The following is a 16,854-nucleotide window of genomic DNA, read 5'->3' as shown; positions in this document are numbered from 1 at the left end:
GATTTTCGTAAAGTTAATAAAGTTACTAAGAAAGATCATTACCCTTTACCCTTTATTGATCAAATGTTAGAAAGGTTATCTAAAAATACTCATTTATACACTCCGAGGAAAACACGGAGATGGCTCTCTCCCACTGTCCCACCGCCACCAAACCCTAGACACCTTCATCGCCGGCGATCTCCCTGATCTCTGGTGATAACACCCTTCTGATCCTATAGTTCTCTCCGGCGTCGTTCCCTCTTCAAGGTGATATCCCATGGCCCCTCATCCGCTTGGGCGATGGAAGGTTTCCTTTGAAGTTATTCTGGACTCTGGTAAGAGCAAGCCCTCTCCTGGTTTTCTTCTGCTTTGGACAAGAAATTGGTTAGTGTTGGTTAATCACAAGGATTCCCCTGTGGTGGGCAAGCATCTTAAAAATGGAGAGGTTTTTTTCTCGGGATCCACCATTAGATTTCAGTCACACGTGGCTTTTGTTGAAGCATGTCTGATTTCTCCACCTGGATTTTCTTCTTTCCCTGAGGCACCACCGGTTAGATGGAGAGTAGCCTATGCAGATTTGGTTCCTCATTCTGGTGTTAAAGATTCAAAGCCAGATCTAAATAGACAAGCTTTCCTTATTTTGAAACCGCATGCTAAGAGGCTTGTTTTGCTTGATTCCAAGGAGCAAGTGTTAGATGCCAGGTTTCTACTAGTCAATGAGAAAGTTAAGCCTGGTCATCTCTTGGATCTTAATATCTTCACTGTCTTGGTTGGAGATCGTGTGCTTTCAGATTCTATTGTACATGCTTTGCAAAAGGATAATTCTTGCACACCCTCTTATGCTGAAGTTGTTACTGGTTCAGTGATCAAGCATGCTAATAATCCTCCTTTACCAAGTGAAGCCTTCAAGGGTTTAGATTTTGAAAAGGGGAAGGGGTTTGCTAATGACTGCTTAAAGAAGTTTGGCCAAAGAGTAAATTTGGATAAATTTTCATCTAGGAAGCCGTTCTTTCTGGTCTGTTCTTTCGGCAGAGCAAATTTCAGGTTGGATGTACACACAGTGGCACTTGCTCTTCAAGCTTGCTTTGGTGGTATTGCAGCATTGTACAATGTCAGAGGTCTGCGAGATAGAAGCTTCAGATTCTCAGTTTCTTCAAGTGTTGTGGGTTTTGAGATTTACAATCAAGGTGCTATTGCACAATCTTCATTTAAGATATTTTTTAATCTCTGGGGACAAGGTGGTCCAAATTGGATTGTCGAGGAAAAGAAATTCTATAAGGAACAAGACAGAGAATGGACTGAAGTAAGATCAAAAACTGCGAATCCCAAGTCTGCTGTCCCAAGCCCACACGTTGCTAAAAAAGTTACAAGGTTGCAAGCAATTTCAGTCTTTGACAGATTGGAATATCCAACGGTAACTCCAACGGCCACTAATTTTGGACAGAATTATGGGGATTTCAATGATACGTTTAATGAGCAATTTAATGAGCACTATTCCACGGGTCAAAGGTATCATCATAACTCCTCTAATCATCCGACAAGATTATATTTGGGCGCCAAATTGCCGGGCTTTCTTTCCGCTTTTAAGTTTCCAAGCTTTCCTTCTCTGTCCTGGCCCGATTCGTCTTACCATATTTGGTTCAAAGCCCATGGGCCGGCACCCCAAATTCAGCGAGTTTCTTCTTTTCGAGATTTTTCTTTCTCACAGAAACAGGTGGCAGACTCTGCCTCACGCGTTGCCTCCTCGGCTTCTTCGTCACTCTCTCTCCCTCTTGAAACCTCTCTGCCAACCCCTGCTCTTCGGTCGCCGTCGAGTTCGCCGACGGCAATGGCGAACATTCCCATCGATCCTCGGCCATTTGTTCCACATGGGTTCGAGATACAGCAGATTGATGGCAGAGTCGGAGTCAAGAGGGTGGTCGTCGCTCGGAAGCCGCGTCTTCATGAACAGTACGCCATTGCCACTATCCACCCTTTCCCCCAAGGTCAGGTTCACTTTCCAAACGTTCGTGGGGTGTTGCAAGATTTCTTGAATGAGGTGGCAGAGGTTGGTTTCATAAGCATCCAAGAATGTCCTTTTGGTGCAGCGTATGTGCAATTTAATAATGTTAGTGACAGAGAAAGATTGATCCATTCTAGTCCAAACCCTTTTGGTGATGTGGATATTTCTTTCTGTAAGCATAATGAAGGAGTGAATTGGCGTGCTGCAAACTTTAACAGAGATGTTTGGGTTCTTCTGGTTGGGCCACCTTTGGATCATATGAACACTGAGAACCTTAATGCTTGCTTTCATGATATTGGCACCTTGATCCTGTGGGAAAGAGACCCAAACAAAAAAGGCAGAGTAGTGGCAAAGGTTAGAGTCACTGACCTGGTGGACATTCCTAAAAGCATTAGACTTACAGAGGGAAATAGGCCTGAATCTGAATCCTGGACATTTTCTATTGAAGTTCTGCAGCAGAATATTCTTGGTGGGGGCCCACCTGATGAGGACCCTCTCCCAGGTGATGGAGTGGACCCACATCCATTACCAAATGACCTGGCACCTCCAGCTGCTCCTTTGGCACCAATGCAACCTGATGATGACTTGGAAGAAGGAGAAATTGCTGGATGGGGGCACTGGGCAATGGGAAACAATGTGCAGGAACAAGAGGAGAATTTGATGGAAGAAGATCTGGCTCCCAATGCTGCTTTCCAGGGACTTCTAGATGCCATTCAAGCTGAAGAGATGGATTTGGATAACCCTCCTGTGGCAGATTCTAGCAGTGACTTAACTTTCTCTTCTGGCAGCTCAAATTCTGACAATGCTGCTAACCAACAACTGCCTGTCAATGCTGGTCCCATTTTGGATATGGTTCCTTTCAATCAGATTGGAGAAGGGCTGCAAAACATTGCTTTAGCTTATTTGGATGAAGATGATGAAAGTTCAGATGAAGAGAATGGGTTGCTCTTACAACATAATGCAGATGATCAACAGGATGGGAATAATAATGCACTGCAACTGTTAGAAGATGTTAACTTAGTCCCACCTCAGGAAGCACATCTGATTATTGGTAGAGTCCAAACCACTTTCTTCTCTGTGCCAGAGGAACATGATATCTCCACAAGATTCTCCAAGCAGGGTCTAAAGATTTGGGAAACTTATTTTGCTCCCAAGATGGATTCATCATCTGCAAGTGTGTTCTCCTGTGACATACCTGTAAGTTGGTTTAACTTTGTCACTCTTATGCTCATGACACCAGAAAAATTTGATTGGGCCAAAGGGTTCTTGTCTTCTCAGTTATGGAGCATTATTAAGGAATCTATTGCTTCTGAACATACCATCTCTTTTGTTATTCCTGATAAATGTGTTGCCAATCAGGCCCCTGTTTGCTCTTTGTTGGAGAAGGAGCAGATTAGCCCTAAGGGCACAAAAACACTGGAGGATTCTACTCCTTTGTCCCCAAAAAGGAAGAGGAGAGAGGGAAAAGTTCCACTGGTAGAATCTGAGGTAAGGAGAAGTCCTAGACTGGTTCTGCTAAATGATGGCTTCAAAAATCATGATAACTGTGTTGATAAGAATTGCTTGACATGTAATGCTGCTCCTCCTTTGATTAATACAAAAGTGGTAAAGAATTTGGCTGCTTCTTTCTGTAAGGTCCAAGAGGAGGGCCTGGAAGGAAAATTACTGAAGAAAAACAAGTTGGAGACCAAGAAAAAAGCACCTGGGCCAACTCAAGCTACTGCTGCTCCAAGTACAAAAGGTGCCAGAGGGAAAGCTCAAGGCAGCCCTGCTGGAGGAAATAAAACAAGGGGACAAATTGCTACTGATGAGGTAGCATCTCAGGCCAAGCCAAGGCCATCTAAATAGAGTGATATCATGTTAGACAAATCTGTTGCTTTTGTAGCAAGTATGGAAGTTACTTGCATGACCTGTAATGACTGGATGCCCTGTTACCTTGTGTTGTGCTGGCTTTTGAGGATGTTATGCTGGTTTATGCTATATGTACTGGATGATATTATGTGCAGTGGTGTGTCCTTGTTTTGGCCTCTTTGTCCTCTCCCTGGAATGTCTCTGTATTCAATTGGCAGCATTAATATTCATGGTTTTGCTGGGATTACCATGTTCTTATTAATAATTCCTGAAGTTATCTATGAATCACAACAGATCATGGAAAATTCTTAATTGGAATCTGAGAGGAATAAATTCTGAAAAGAAATGGGTTGCTCTTGCAAGTAAAATTGATGAATCTAATTGTGATATTATCTGCTTACAAGAGACCAAAAGAGAAGTCTTTGATATGGAATATATAAGAAAATTCTGCCCCAAAAAATTTAACAAGTTTGAATACCTGCCATCTATTGGAGCTTCTGGAGGTCTTATTATTATTTGGAATGGCAACTTGTTTTCTGGCACATTGGCTTTTCAAAATGAATTCTCAATCTCTGTGCAGTTTACTTGTAACATCTCTACCAACACATGGATTTTAACTAATATTTATGGCCCAAGCCAAGCAGAAAGAAAAGCAGATTTTCTTGAGTGGTTTTCCAACATAGACATGCCTATTGATATGGATTGGATTATTATGGGTGATTTTAACTTTATCAGAAAACCTTCAGATAGAAACAAACCAGGAGGAGATGTGAATGGGATGCTCTTATTTAATGAATCAATCAGTAATCTTGGGCTGGTTGAATTGCCTCTAAAAGGAAGAAAGTATACCTGGAGTAATATGCAGCAGACACCTCTCCTGGAAAGATTGGATTGGTTTTTCACCTCATCATCTTGGACTACCAGCTATCCTTCTTCACTGGTATTCCCATTAGTAAAGCCCACTTCAGACCATGTTCCTTGTGTTATCTCCATTGGAACAAACATTCCAAAGGCAAGAATATTCAGATTTGAAAATTACTGGTTGCAGCACAGTGATTTTAAAAGCATAGTTCAAGCAAGTTGGAATATACCAGTTGGTTACTCAGATCCTGCTAAGAAAATTACTGCAAAATTAAAAAATCTGAGGAGAAGTATTAAGATTTGGGCAAAAAACTTACCTTGTCTTAAAATGCTTATTGACAAGGTTAATTCTGTCATCAATCTATTGGATACATTGGAAGAAGTTAGAACCCTGTCACTTGAAGAGTGGAACTTGAGGGATATTCTTAAAGACCATGTGATAAAACTGCTGCAAAACCAAAAAGCCTACTGGAAACAAAGAGGAAAAATAAAATGGGTCAAGCTGGGAGATGCTAATACTAGATTCTTTCATACCAAGGCAACAATTAATTATAGACACAACTATATCTCTATGCTGGTGAATGATAATTTAGCAGAAATATCTGATCATGATGGAAAAGCTGATATTCTATGGAAAGCCTTCAAAGAAAGAATGGGCATGACTGATAACCCAACTATGCAATTTAATTTGCAAGACTTTTATGGAGAAGGTATGAATGCAGAAACTAGTGCACAATTGGAAGCTCCTTTTTCTGATAAAGAAATCAATGATGTTATTAAAGAATTGCCCAATGATAAATCACCAGGTCCTGATGGATTTAACAATGAGTTTTTCAAGAATTGTTGGTCAATTATTGGTAATGATGTCAAGGAGTTGATAACAGCTTTCTATGAGGGAAATATTAACTTGGAAAGCATAAACTCCTCATATATTACATTAATTCCAAAGAATGATTCCCCAATGTTTCCTAGTGATTTCAGACCCATATCTTTGCTCAATACAGTCCTCAAAATCATCACTAAATTGTTAGCAAACAGACTGCAGAAGATCATTCTCCAACTAGTTCACAAAAATCAATATGGATTTCTGAAACAAAGATCCATACAGGACTGTTTAGGTTGGGCCTTTGAATACCTCTTTCAATGCCATAAATCAAAAGAAGAGATTGTTATTCTTAAGCTAGATTTTGAGAAGGCTTTTGACAAAATTGAACATGGTACTATTCTGGAAATTTTAAGAGCTAGAGGTTTTGGAGAAAGATGGATCAGATGGATTAAACTAATTCTTAGCTCTGGAACCTTTGCTGTTCTACTGAATGGATCACCTGGGAAAAAATTCTATTGCAAAAGGGGGGTTAGGCAAGGGGATCCCTTATCACCCCTTCTCTTTGTGTTGGCAGCAGATCTCCTCCAATCAATTTTGAATAAAGCTATGGCCCAAGGTTTAATAGATAAGCCAATTCCTTCAGCTGCATGTCCTGACTTCCCTATTATCCAATATGCTGATGACACTCTAGTAATTTTGAAAGCTGATGCTAGGGATCTATTTTGCCTCAAAGCTCTTCTCCAAACTTTTGCTGATTCTACTGGTCTGAAAGTGAACTATAACAAATCAAATATGATCCCTATAAATTTGAGTGAGGAAAGGCTTAATCATTTCTCTGCAACAATGCATTGTCAGAAAGGATCTTTACCTTTTACATATCTTGGATTACCTCTCTCTATTATTAAACCTTCCATGGAGCATTTCTTGCCAATTGTACAAAGAACACAGTCAAGATTAGGTGGGATTGCTGACTTCCTAAACTATGGGGGCAAGTTGCAACTGGTTAAATCTGTTCTGGCCTCAATGCCAGTTTTCTTCATGTGCTGCTTTGATGTTCCAGTAGCCATTAAGGAGCAAGTTGTGAAATATATGAGACATTGTCTTTGGAGGAAGAAAAATGCTGATGTTCAGGCCAATGGTTCTGCTCTTGTCGCATGGAAAAAGATATGCAGACCAAAAGAGCAAGGAGGTTTGGGAGTACTCAACTTGGAAATACAAAATAAGGCACTAATGTTAAAGAATCTTCATAAGTACTTCAACAACCTAGACATTCCCTGGGTGCACCTAGTCAAGGAATCTTACTATTCAAGTGGTAACCTTCCCACTGTTAATCTAGATGGGTCCTTCTGGTGGAAATCTCACCTAAAACTATTGGACATTTATAAAGCCATGGCAAGATGTAACATTGGTGATGGGAGTTCTGTGAGTTTCTGGACTGATCTTTGGGAGAATAATTGTCTTCATCAGACATTTCCACACCTTGTAACTTTTGCTAAATTTACAGATTGGACTGTAAAAAAGGTAGTTCATACAGAGTTCCTAGAGGATATGTTTCATCTTCCCCTTTCACAGCAAGCTTATGAAGAGTTTCAGTCTCTGGAATCATTATGTCAAAGAACCCTTGGAACAATACATGCAGGTAACAAAGATACTTGGACATATATTTGGGGCAATGCAAAATTCTCTTCTCAAGATGCATATAAGGTTATGGTTGGATATTCACCAGCACCGAAGATTTTCTCCTTAATCTGGAAGTCTTCTTGTCAAGCAAAACACAAGTTCTTCTTTTGGCTATTACTTCATGATAGATTAAACACAAGAAATCTTCTGAGAAGAAAGAAGCTACAGCTGCAATCTTACCAATGTGTGGTCAGTAATTGTGATGAAGAAGAAACGCTTGTACATCTTTTCTGGGCATGCCCTTTTGCAGAACAGTGTTGGAATTTTGTATGTCTTCAGAGGGATAGAAGATTATCAATATCAGAGGCGTTTGAGGATATGATAACAAAAATAAACCAACCTTTTGCTATGGAAATTGTCATCATTGCAGCTTGGGGGATTTGGATTATCAGAAATAACAAGGTCTTCAAGGATCAGAATGTTGTCTTCAACAGTTGGAAAGCCATATATATACAGGAGCTAAAACTCTTAGAACATAGAATGAAGAAAAAACATATTTCGGCTCTTAAAGATTGGATTCAATCACAGCTTTAGTTTAGCTGAGAGTTTCTCACTCTCTTTTGTACTTTTTTTGTACTTTTTGTAACTATACTTTTATATAAATAAAAATTGCAGTGGGCATTCCCACTGTTTTACCCTCAAAAAAAAAATACTCATTTCTGCTTTCTTGATGGTTATTCTGGGTTTTCACAAATTGCTGTTAGAGCTAAAGATCAAGAGAAAACCACTTTCACTTGTCCCTATGGAACTTATGCTTATAGGCGTATGCCTTTTGGTTTATGTAATGCTCCTGCTACTTTTCAAAGATGCATGTCTGCTATTTTTCATGGCTTTTTTGAAGAGATTGTAGAGGTTTTCATGGATGATTTTTCTGTCTATGGGAATTCTTTTGATAATTGTTTGCGAAACGTTGATAAATTTTTGCAGAGATGTGAAGAAACTAACCTTGTTCTTAATTGGGAGAAATGCCACTTTATGGTTAATGAAGGAATTTTATTGGGACATAAAATTTCTGAGAAAGGTATCGAAGTTGATAGAGCTAAAGTTGAAGCAATTGAGAAGATGCCCTATCCTAGGGATGTTAAAGGTATTCGTAGTATTCTTGGTCATGCTGGTTTTTATAGGAGATTTATTAAAGATTTCTCTAAAATTTCAAAGCCTCTTACTAATCTTCTTCAAAAGGATGTACCTTTTGTTTTTGATGATGATTGTAAGGAAGCTTTTGAAACTCTAAAGAAAGCCCTAACAACTGCTATTTTCCCATGAGCTATATATTGCAAAGACAAAGGAATGGGCCTCCAAGAGCAGAGGTTTGTAGAACAGCAGCAAGTTTCCCTTAAGTGAATCACCCAAGGTTTATCGAACTCAGGGAGGTAGAGGTCAAAGATATTCCTCTCAAGCAACCCTGCAATTAAGATACAAGAAGTCTCTTGTGTCCCCAACACACCTAATACACTTGTCAGATGTATAGGTGCACTAGTTCAGCGAAGAGATAGTAAAACACAGGTGGTATAGATGGTGGTAATATTGCAGGAAGTAAAGATGCAGTAAAAAAGTAAGCAAGCGATGTTTGCAGTATTTGGAAACAAGGCCTAGGGATCATACTTTCACTAGTGGACACTCTCAACAATGCAATCATAATTGAATATAAATATAAGCACTTCACTATGCTATTCTGAATTACTCTCTGGCTGGATAACAAACACTAATTCACCATGTAGGGATGCAAAAGCAAACCTTAAAGATGTATTCCCAAGTACTAATAAACACCCCATGCTGTCACTTTGAGCATTCATAGGAGGTACTAACACACCACAATTTCATAGAGACATCCAACTCAAATCATAACCCAGTGAACAAGTATTCTGTGAAATATAGCCTAAGAGACCCACACGGTGCACACACTGTCACCTTTACACACGTGGGACAAGGAGTCTCCGGAGATCACATAAGTAAAATCCACTTGAATAGCATAACTACATCTAGATTACAAAGCTCATCATATGGATCTCAATCATGTAAGGCAGTCCTGAGATCATTGTATTGAAGTACATGAGAGAGAGAGATTAACCACATAGCTACCGGTAGAGCCCTTAGCCTCGAGGGAGAACTACTCCCTCCTCATCATGGGAGTCAGCAACGGCGATGAAGATGGCGGTGGTGTCGATGGAGATGGCTTCCGGGGGCAATTCCCCGTCCCGGCGGCGTGCCGGAACAGAGACTTCTGTCCCCCGAACTTGACTTCGCGATGGCGGCGGCTGCGTAACTTTTCTCGTCCCGTGGCTTATGTTTTTAGGGTTTTCACATCTGGGAGACTTTATAGGCGAAGGGGCGATGTCGGTGGAGTCCCGAGGTGGGCTCCCCACCAGGTGGCGCGGCCAGGGGGTGGCCCGCGCCCCCCTATGGTGTGGGCTCCTCGTGGCCCTCCTTCGTCTCTCCTTCGGACTCCGTGAAGGCCCTGGAAAAATAGGAACGTGGCCTTTTGTTTCGTCCAATTCCGAGAATATTTCCTGTGTAGGATTTCTGAAACCAAAAACAGCAGAAAACAGGAACTGGCACTTCGGCATCTTGTTAATAGGTTAGTTCCGGAAAATGCATCAAAACATCATAAAGTGTGAACAAAACATGTAGGTATTGTCATAAAACTAGCATGGAACATAAGAAATTATAGATACGTTGGGACGTATCAGACATCACGCCGGAGATAGAACCACACAAAAGGTTCTACAGTCAGGTTTTTATTGGCCAACTCTCTCTAAAGATGCAAGAAAGTTTATTTTATCTTGTGACGAGTGTCAAAGAGTTGGTAATATCTCTAGACGCAATGAAATGCCTATGAATTATACTCTTGTTATTGAACCATTTGATTGTTGGGGATTTGACTTCATGGGTCCTTTCCCTTCTTCAGAAGGTAACACTCATATACTTGTTGCTGTTGATTATGTTACTAAATGGGTGGAAGCCATACCCACAAAAAGTGCTGACGGTGAGACCTCTCTAAAAATGCTTTTAGATGTTATCTTTCCTAGGTTTGGAGTACCTAGATATCTTATGACTGATGGAGGTTCTCATTTTATTCATGGTGATTTTAGAAAAACTCTTGCTAAATATGGTATTAATCATAGAATCGCTTCAGCTTATCATCCTCAAACTAGTGGGCAAGTAGAATTATCAAATAGAGAAATTAAATCTATCTTGGGAAAGACTGTTAATAAATCTAGGAAAAATTGGGCTAGTAAGTTAAAGGAAGCATTGTGGGCTTATAGAGCTGCTTATAAAAATCCTATGGGAATGTCTCCTTATAAAATGGTTTATGGAAAAGCTTGTCATTTACCTTTAGAATTAGAGCACAAAGCTTATTAGGTTGTAAGAGAACTTAATAAAGATTTTAAACTTGCCGGTAAGAAAAGGTTGCTACAATTGAGTTCTTTAGATGAGTGGAGAAGTGAAGCTTATGAAAATGCTAAACTTTTTAAGGAGAAAGTTAAGAAATGGCATGATAGAACAATTATTAAAAGAGAATTTAATGTTGGATCGAGATAAAGTCCTATTGTATCGGTCCCGTCTCAGATTTTTTGCAGGAAAATTGCTCTCAAAATGGGAAGGACCATATGTCATTGTGGAGGTGTATCGTTCAGGGGCAATAAAAATTGCTTCGCTGAAAGATGATGCCACACAAGTGGTGAATGGACAAACACTCAAACATTATATTTCTGGAGATTCTTATAATGAAGATGTTGATGTTATACAAGTGGTGACTCCGAAAACCTTCATCAAAGATAAAATTGATAGTTCTGCAGAGTTCGACTTCGAATATGTAATAGTTTTGGTAATAAAAAGTCCGTGTTTAACTTTCTGAACAATATTTTTGCTATTTTCAGAAAATATGAAAAATTACGAGATCGAATCGGAGTGGAGGAGGTGCACGAGGGCACGTCCCCACGTGGGGGCGCGGGCCCCACCCTGTCCGCGCCGCCCTATGGGGACGGCCCCTCGGAGTCCCTTTTCCACCCGTGTTCGACCTGGTACTTTCCTTTTATCGTGAATTTTTTTGCTATATAATCCCCCGGATCCCCCGAGGTCCGTATATCGTCTTCTCGTTGTGTTTTGTTTCGAGCTGTTTTCTGCCAGATATTGTTTTCAGATCTAGAGCCACCATGTCTTCGTCGGGAACTCCGAAGGACAATTTCTTTGAGAACGTCGTCAACCCGTACATGAACGAGCTGAAGATGCATCCCAAGGAATTGCTGCTCGTAGATGGAGAGTTGCAGATAGAAGATGTCCGGGGTCCTAAAGGAGAAGGAAGCTTGGAGGACAGGATGGAGAAACTAGAACAAGAGGTCTTTGCCTACAAGAAGATGGCTGAACGTGAAGTGGACATCTTCCACCCAATTGTGTCCGAACTTATTGATGAACACAAGAAGGAGACTACAAAGCTGTGGAACGATATCCTCTCACTTCACAACACTACCAACCAACTTCAGGCGTAACTTTATTATGTTCAGAATCAAAACTGTGAGTATGAAAACAAGTTTAAACACATTGGATATGCTGCTAGTTTCAGGATTCCTGAGACCAAGACGTCGTTTGTGGATGGAGAGTCTCTTCCTTGGAAGTCTGATGACGTGAAGAATTCACCACCATCACCACCGAAGGAGTAATTCATCATTGGTATTGGCATCCCCTTGGCTTGTTCCAAGCTTGGGGGGAGTGCCGCGGTATCACATCGTCACTATCTTTTACCTTTTTTTACTATCAAGTAGTGTCATATCTGAGTAGGGAAGTTATCATATAAGATAGTTTGCAGTGTGGAAGTATCTCTCTTTTAGTTGGTTATCTATGTATCCCTTGGTGTGAGTTATCGTTATGGAATATTAATGAGAAGTTTTATCATTTACTTTTTTGCACACCTTATTTTAGTTTGCAATTTCTGTTATATGATTGATCTTGTTGTTAGTATTGATATCACTTTGGGAGCATCAAGTAAATCTATTTGGTTTTGGCAAACTTAGCATTGGTCAATAGCAACAATAGTTTGAGGCCTAAGTAGAAAAGAGGGAAGTACATGTAGATATATTATTTCATTATCTTTCTTTCTTGTTAGCTAACGAGCTTAGTATTCTGAAGTTAAAATTGCTTGTGCTTACAAGGAAGATGCATGATTGTTTCTATCACAGTATATTTGTTTGTTTCCCTCAACTCTTATGCTTGCTAACCAACCTTGCTAGCCAAAGACCTGTACTGAGAGGGAATGCTTCTCGTGCATCCAAAACCTTTAACCAAACCCATGCCAATTGTGTCCACCATAACTTCCTATTATGTGGTATTTTGCGCCATTTCAAGTAAATATTTCATGTGCTACCTTTAAACAATTCAAAGGTTATTATTTCTTAATTGTGTCAATGTTTTATAGCTCATGAGGAAGTATGTGGTGTTTTATCTTTCAATCTTGTTCGGAAGACTTTCACTAATGGACTAGTGGCATATACACCCGCCTGTCCAATAATTTTGCAAAAAGAGCTGGCAACGGGGTTCCCAGCCCCAATTAATAACTTTCATTAATAATTCTCTTCACATGTTTTGCCCTGATTTATCAGTAAGCAACTTAATTTTGCAATAGACACTCCTCCATGGTATGTGAAATGTTGGAAGGCACCTGAGGATTCGGTTAGCCATGGCTTGTGAAAGCAAAGGTTGGGGGGAGTGTCATCCATAAATAAAACTAAAGTACAAGTGTAAACAAAAGAGAAGAGCGATGATCTACCTTGCTGGTAGAGATAACGTCCTTCATGGGAGCCGCTCTTTGAAAGTCTGTTTGACAAGGGGGTTAGAGTGCCCACTACCATTCGTTGACAACAAAAAACACCTCTCAAAACTTTATTTTTATGCTCTCTCTATGATTTCAAAACTTAAAAAGCTCTAGCACATGATTTAATCCCTGCTTCCCTCTGCGAAGGGCCTATCTTTTACTTTTATGTTGAGTCAGTAAACCTATTTCCCTCCATCTCAAGCAAGAAATTGAGTTGTTGTGATCCAACCATTCATGTTGTGATCTATTTAATCATGCCTTTTATTCTTCCTTGTTTAGTACAAATTTTATCTCAATGAATATGACTTTGAAAGTTATCAATGATTATGAGGAGATTGTTATGATTGAGCATGTAAGTTCTGCCACATAAGCTCTAATATAAAGGTTTTGCTCGAAGGATAAGTACAATTTATGAATCGTTCTTTGACCAAGAACAAAGTTTGCCATCACCAATTATGATTTCCTATGCACCAATTATGAAGGAATAACAATAAGATATGAATTCGCCAAATGAGTAACAGCCTCCCACTTCCAATTGGCATGCCCCGGGCACATGCGCGCCACCAAGCTCTGAATAGCTGAAGGTGGAACCATCTCCCCAGCCACCTGAACAAGCTCCGTCGGCGCCACCGAAGGCAACAAGTGTGGCTTATGGACTGAATCAGGAAGGTGTAAATTCAGCGTTGCATCATTGCCACATCCCACCAAATAGCCCACAGGTTGAGGAAGCTTCAGAATAGGACACCGCACCGTGGGATGAGCGGCGTTGTCACAAACCAAGCAGTAGTCATAATATGTGGGAATCTACCAGAGTAGTCATAATATGTGGGATTTGGATACTGGGTGCAACCGGCTAGAGAGGGTTGCGCGGGATATGTACAGCCAGTGCAGCTGGCGTTTTGATTTCCGCCTAGCATATTAGTGAATATGCATCTCTTGCCATACTCTTTGTTTAGATGGTTGATACATGTATCGACCCTGTGCGACCCATAATGTATTCTTTTGTAAAACTAAGTTCGCTACTTCAATAATAAAATAAAAGCTGCATGTATCAATCGATGCAGAGGCTGTGGCTTATGCCTCCATTTCGAAAAAACCAGAGTAGTCATAAAAGACAAGAAACTTTTGAAAATAAAAATAAACTAAAATAACTACCTATAAACACTACATTCTCCATCCGGGTATGTAGGTCTTGCACATATCTTGAACAATTTTTATTATATTGGTGAAATGGATGGTCTAGGGATACACACGGTACTTATAATCCGGGAAGGAGGGAGTAATATGGTAAAATTTGAAATTATCATAAGAACAAGCTTAATTTCCAAACAAAACCAATTAATACCCTACATGGTAAGATAACTTTGTGCAGTGTGTACTCCTACAATTAATTTACTTTTTCATTTAACTTATGGTTTGGAATCAAGAAAATGCTATAATTACTTGCCTGTGATGTTCTATGTTGCTGAAAACCGGGAAGAAACTGCTCATACGTGTTCACGCAGCTGGTCGTTTGCACTATTGGCGACAAATAACCGTCGCACTTATCACGCCACACGTTTCGTATACGTCTTAACATCCTTCCCACTGCGGTCTATATAAGATAAACAAGCCTCATATGCTGCATCATTGATCTTCTATTGTGAGAAAAAATGCCGTCACTACTGTTGAGATTATGTTGTTACAACATACATATAAGTGTTTCTCATGATGTTGTTTCCGCTAGTGATATTTCTCATCCAATCATGACCGAAATCCCGTGCACATCCAAGGTTCGCTTTCATCTTCTAATACATGCCTTGATTTTTCTTATTGTGAAATAGTGTATTGTTTTTGTTGTGATACGCGTGGGAAGCCACTTCCGGGGTAATCCCAAACTTATGTCTTGGATCATATTATACATAATATACCGTGAAAACCAATTATAGAGTTGGCGGAGTTGATGTGCATTATCACTACTTCCGAGCAAAGATGAAATTTCTATGCAGTAAAAACTTCAACACTCATTGAGATTTCTAGTTTCAGACATAGAGAATTGCAATAGTTAACTATGTCGCTTCAAACATTGGAAACAAATAATTAATTCCAAAGTAGATTTGTAATCAAAAAAAGAGCATAAGTATTTAACTAGGTACATATGCATGGAATATTTTTATGATCTATGTGGGTTATATATAGCTTCTCATCCTTTCTATACTCGATAACGTTGTTGAGAACCAAGCAATGTGAAGTTTATTAGCCGCTACATTTTGGAAACAAATAACCTCAATATATTCCTGAAAAATATTTCCTACAGGTGTACCCAGATAGTTGTTGCATATCTTATAAAAATTAACCAAATCATTTAATCATTACTGGACGAACTTGTGATTCTTTTTGGTTTGACAATGTTTTCTAAATTTAAAGGTACTTGAAATCAGTTTATTTTATGAACTATGTAGCAAATATACTTGAAGTTCTCAACACTTGTTCCCTTCGTAATGAAGTCAGGAAAAATAAGCAATATCCATTAGAAGAGGAGGAACAGTGAGGAGAAGAAGGGAGCAAAGGTGCCATTTTTTCGACTCACATGTCTCATTTTTCTTAATTTCTACAAACAACTGTATTTGCTTCAATGTGTTATGTTGATACTCATATTCTGCCTCTTGCTAAGGTAAAACAAAGAACAACATATATATATCATCATTGTAGACTTCTCTATAATCTATGACCTGCTTCAAGTAAACATTTAAGTATCATAGTTAGAAAAGGTAAACAAACAAATGGTTCAATATATAATTTCACGACATATGCTGAACTAGAGATTTTGATTACAAAAGAATTAATTAAATGAAGGAATATAGGGAAGGAAACAAGAAGCACTATCCATGCTAGCTAATGACACAGCTTAATAAGCCTTATCTTTTCGAAAGATGGGCCAACAATTTCTTTTAGAAATTATGGGAAATAAAGGGAAGGAGAAAGATTTACATATCCCACGCAAAATGCATATCTTGCTGAACCGCAAAGCAAGCATCATGTTAAAGAGCCATCAAGAAGACGTAAACATTCAGGTCGAAAAGGTCATCTGAACCTCCCTGTATTAAGGAACAGTTACTCTTGTCATTCTGGTTTAGCTAAAAAAAAATCCAAGTAACTGCCTCCCGAAATTCAGAGAAAACTTCCACACTTTAGAGAAAACTTCCACACGTGCTAGTTAACAAGTGACTGCTGCTTGTGACTAGCAACGTCTCACATGTTCACAAGCAACAGTCATCGTGCCTTTTTTCCTTTACTTAATCTCCCTTTCGTGCTAAAAAGATAAACAATGAGATTGTAGATTTTGGTTATCAAAAATATTTTATTAGAAAGGGATATGGCAAGGAAACAAACAATAGAACTCATGCTAGTACTTTACACAACTCAATAAGCCTCATCTTTTCCAAAGATAAGACAACAGTTACTTGCAGTAATTATGGGAAAATAAAGATGTCCATATCCCAAGCAAAAGGCTTCTTGAATTCTGCACAAAGAAAGCATTACGTTGAAGAGTCGATGTAAGGTTCAGGCCAATAAGCCCATCTGAACCCTCCTTGCAATGAGGAACTGTTTTTTTTTATCTTTGGGTTTTACGCCAAACAATCCATGTAACTGAATACGAAAATGCAGTGAAATATTCCACATTTTAGTGGCATACAGTGAATGCTTAGAAACAACCACGCACATGCTCTTACAAGCAAGGATCAGTGTGGGTTCTTCCTTTAATTTATCTCCTGTTTATATTAAAAACGTATAAACGAAGACTGATCTTGTGGTGAAGCTCTCCTATAAATATAGCTGGCCTGTCTTAAGGTTCTTGCACTCACG

General features: G+C 39.4%; 1 protein-coding gene across 1 annotated transcript; it reads left to right on the top strand.

Moving 5' to 3' along the window:
* The first annotated feature begins 6,125 nt into the window (after nt 1–6,125).
* LOC139831567 (uncharacterized) lies at nt 6,126–7,035 on the top strand. The gene is made up of 2 exons (XM_071820862.1): nt 6,126–6,941; nt 7,024–7,035. Exons 1-2 carry the CDS (start codon nt 6,126–6,128, stop codon nt 7,033–7,035), a joined length of 828 nt encoding a protein of 275 aa, XP_071676963.1.
* Nucleotides 7,036–16,854: the final 9,819 nt, after the last annotated feature.

This window comes from Lolium perenne, chromosome 5, assembly GCF_019359855.2.
Source record: "Lolium perenne isolate Kyuss_39 chromosome 5, Kyuss_2.0, whole genome shotgun sequence".
NCBI classification, from domain to species: domain Eukaryota; kingdom Viridiplantae; phylum Streptophyta; class Magnoliopsida; order Poales; family Poaceae; genus Lolium; species Lolium perenne.
The sequence above is the reverse complement of the archived record's forward strand: the minus strand, read 5'-3'. Positions and strand labels throughout refer to the sequence as shown.

Bases quoted from the DNA above. Each gene is read 5' to 3' on its own strand.
- LOC139831567 (XM_071820862.1), top strand. From the start codon at position 6,126: ATGGCCCAAGGTTTAATAGATAAGCCAATTCCTTCAGCTGCATGTCCT.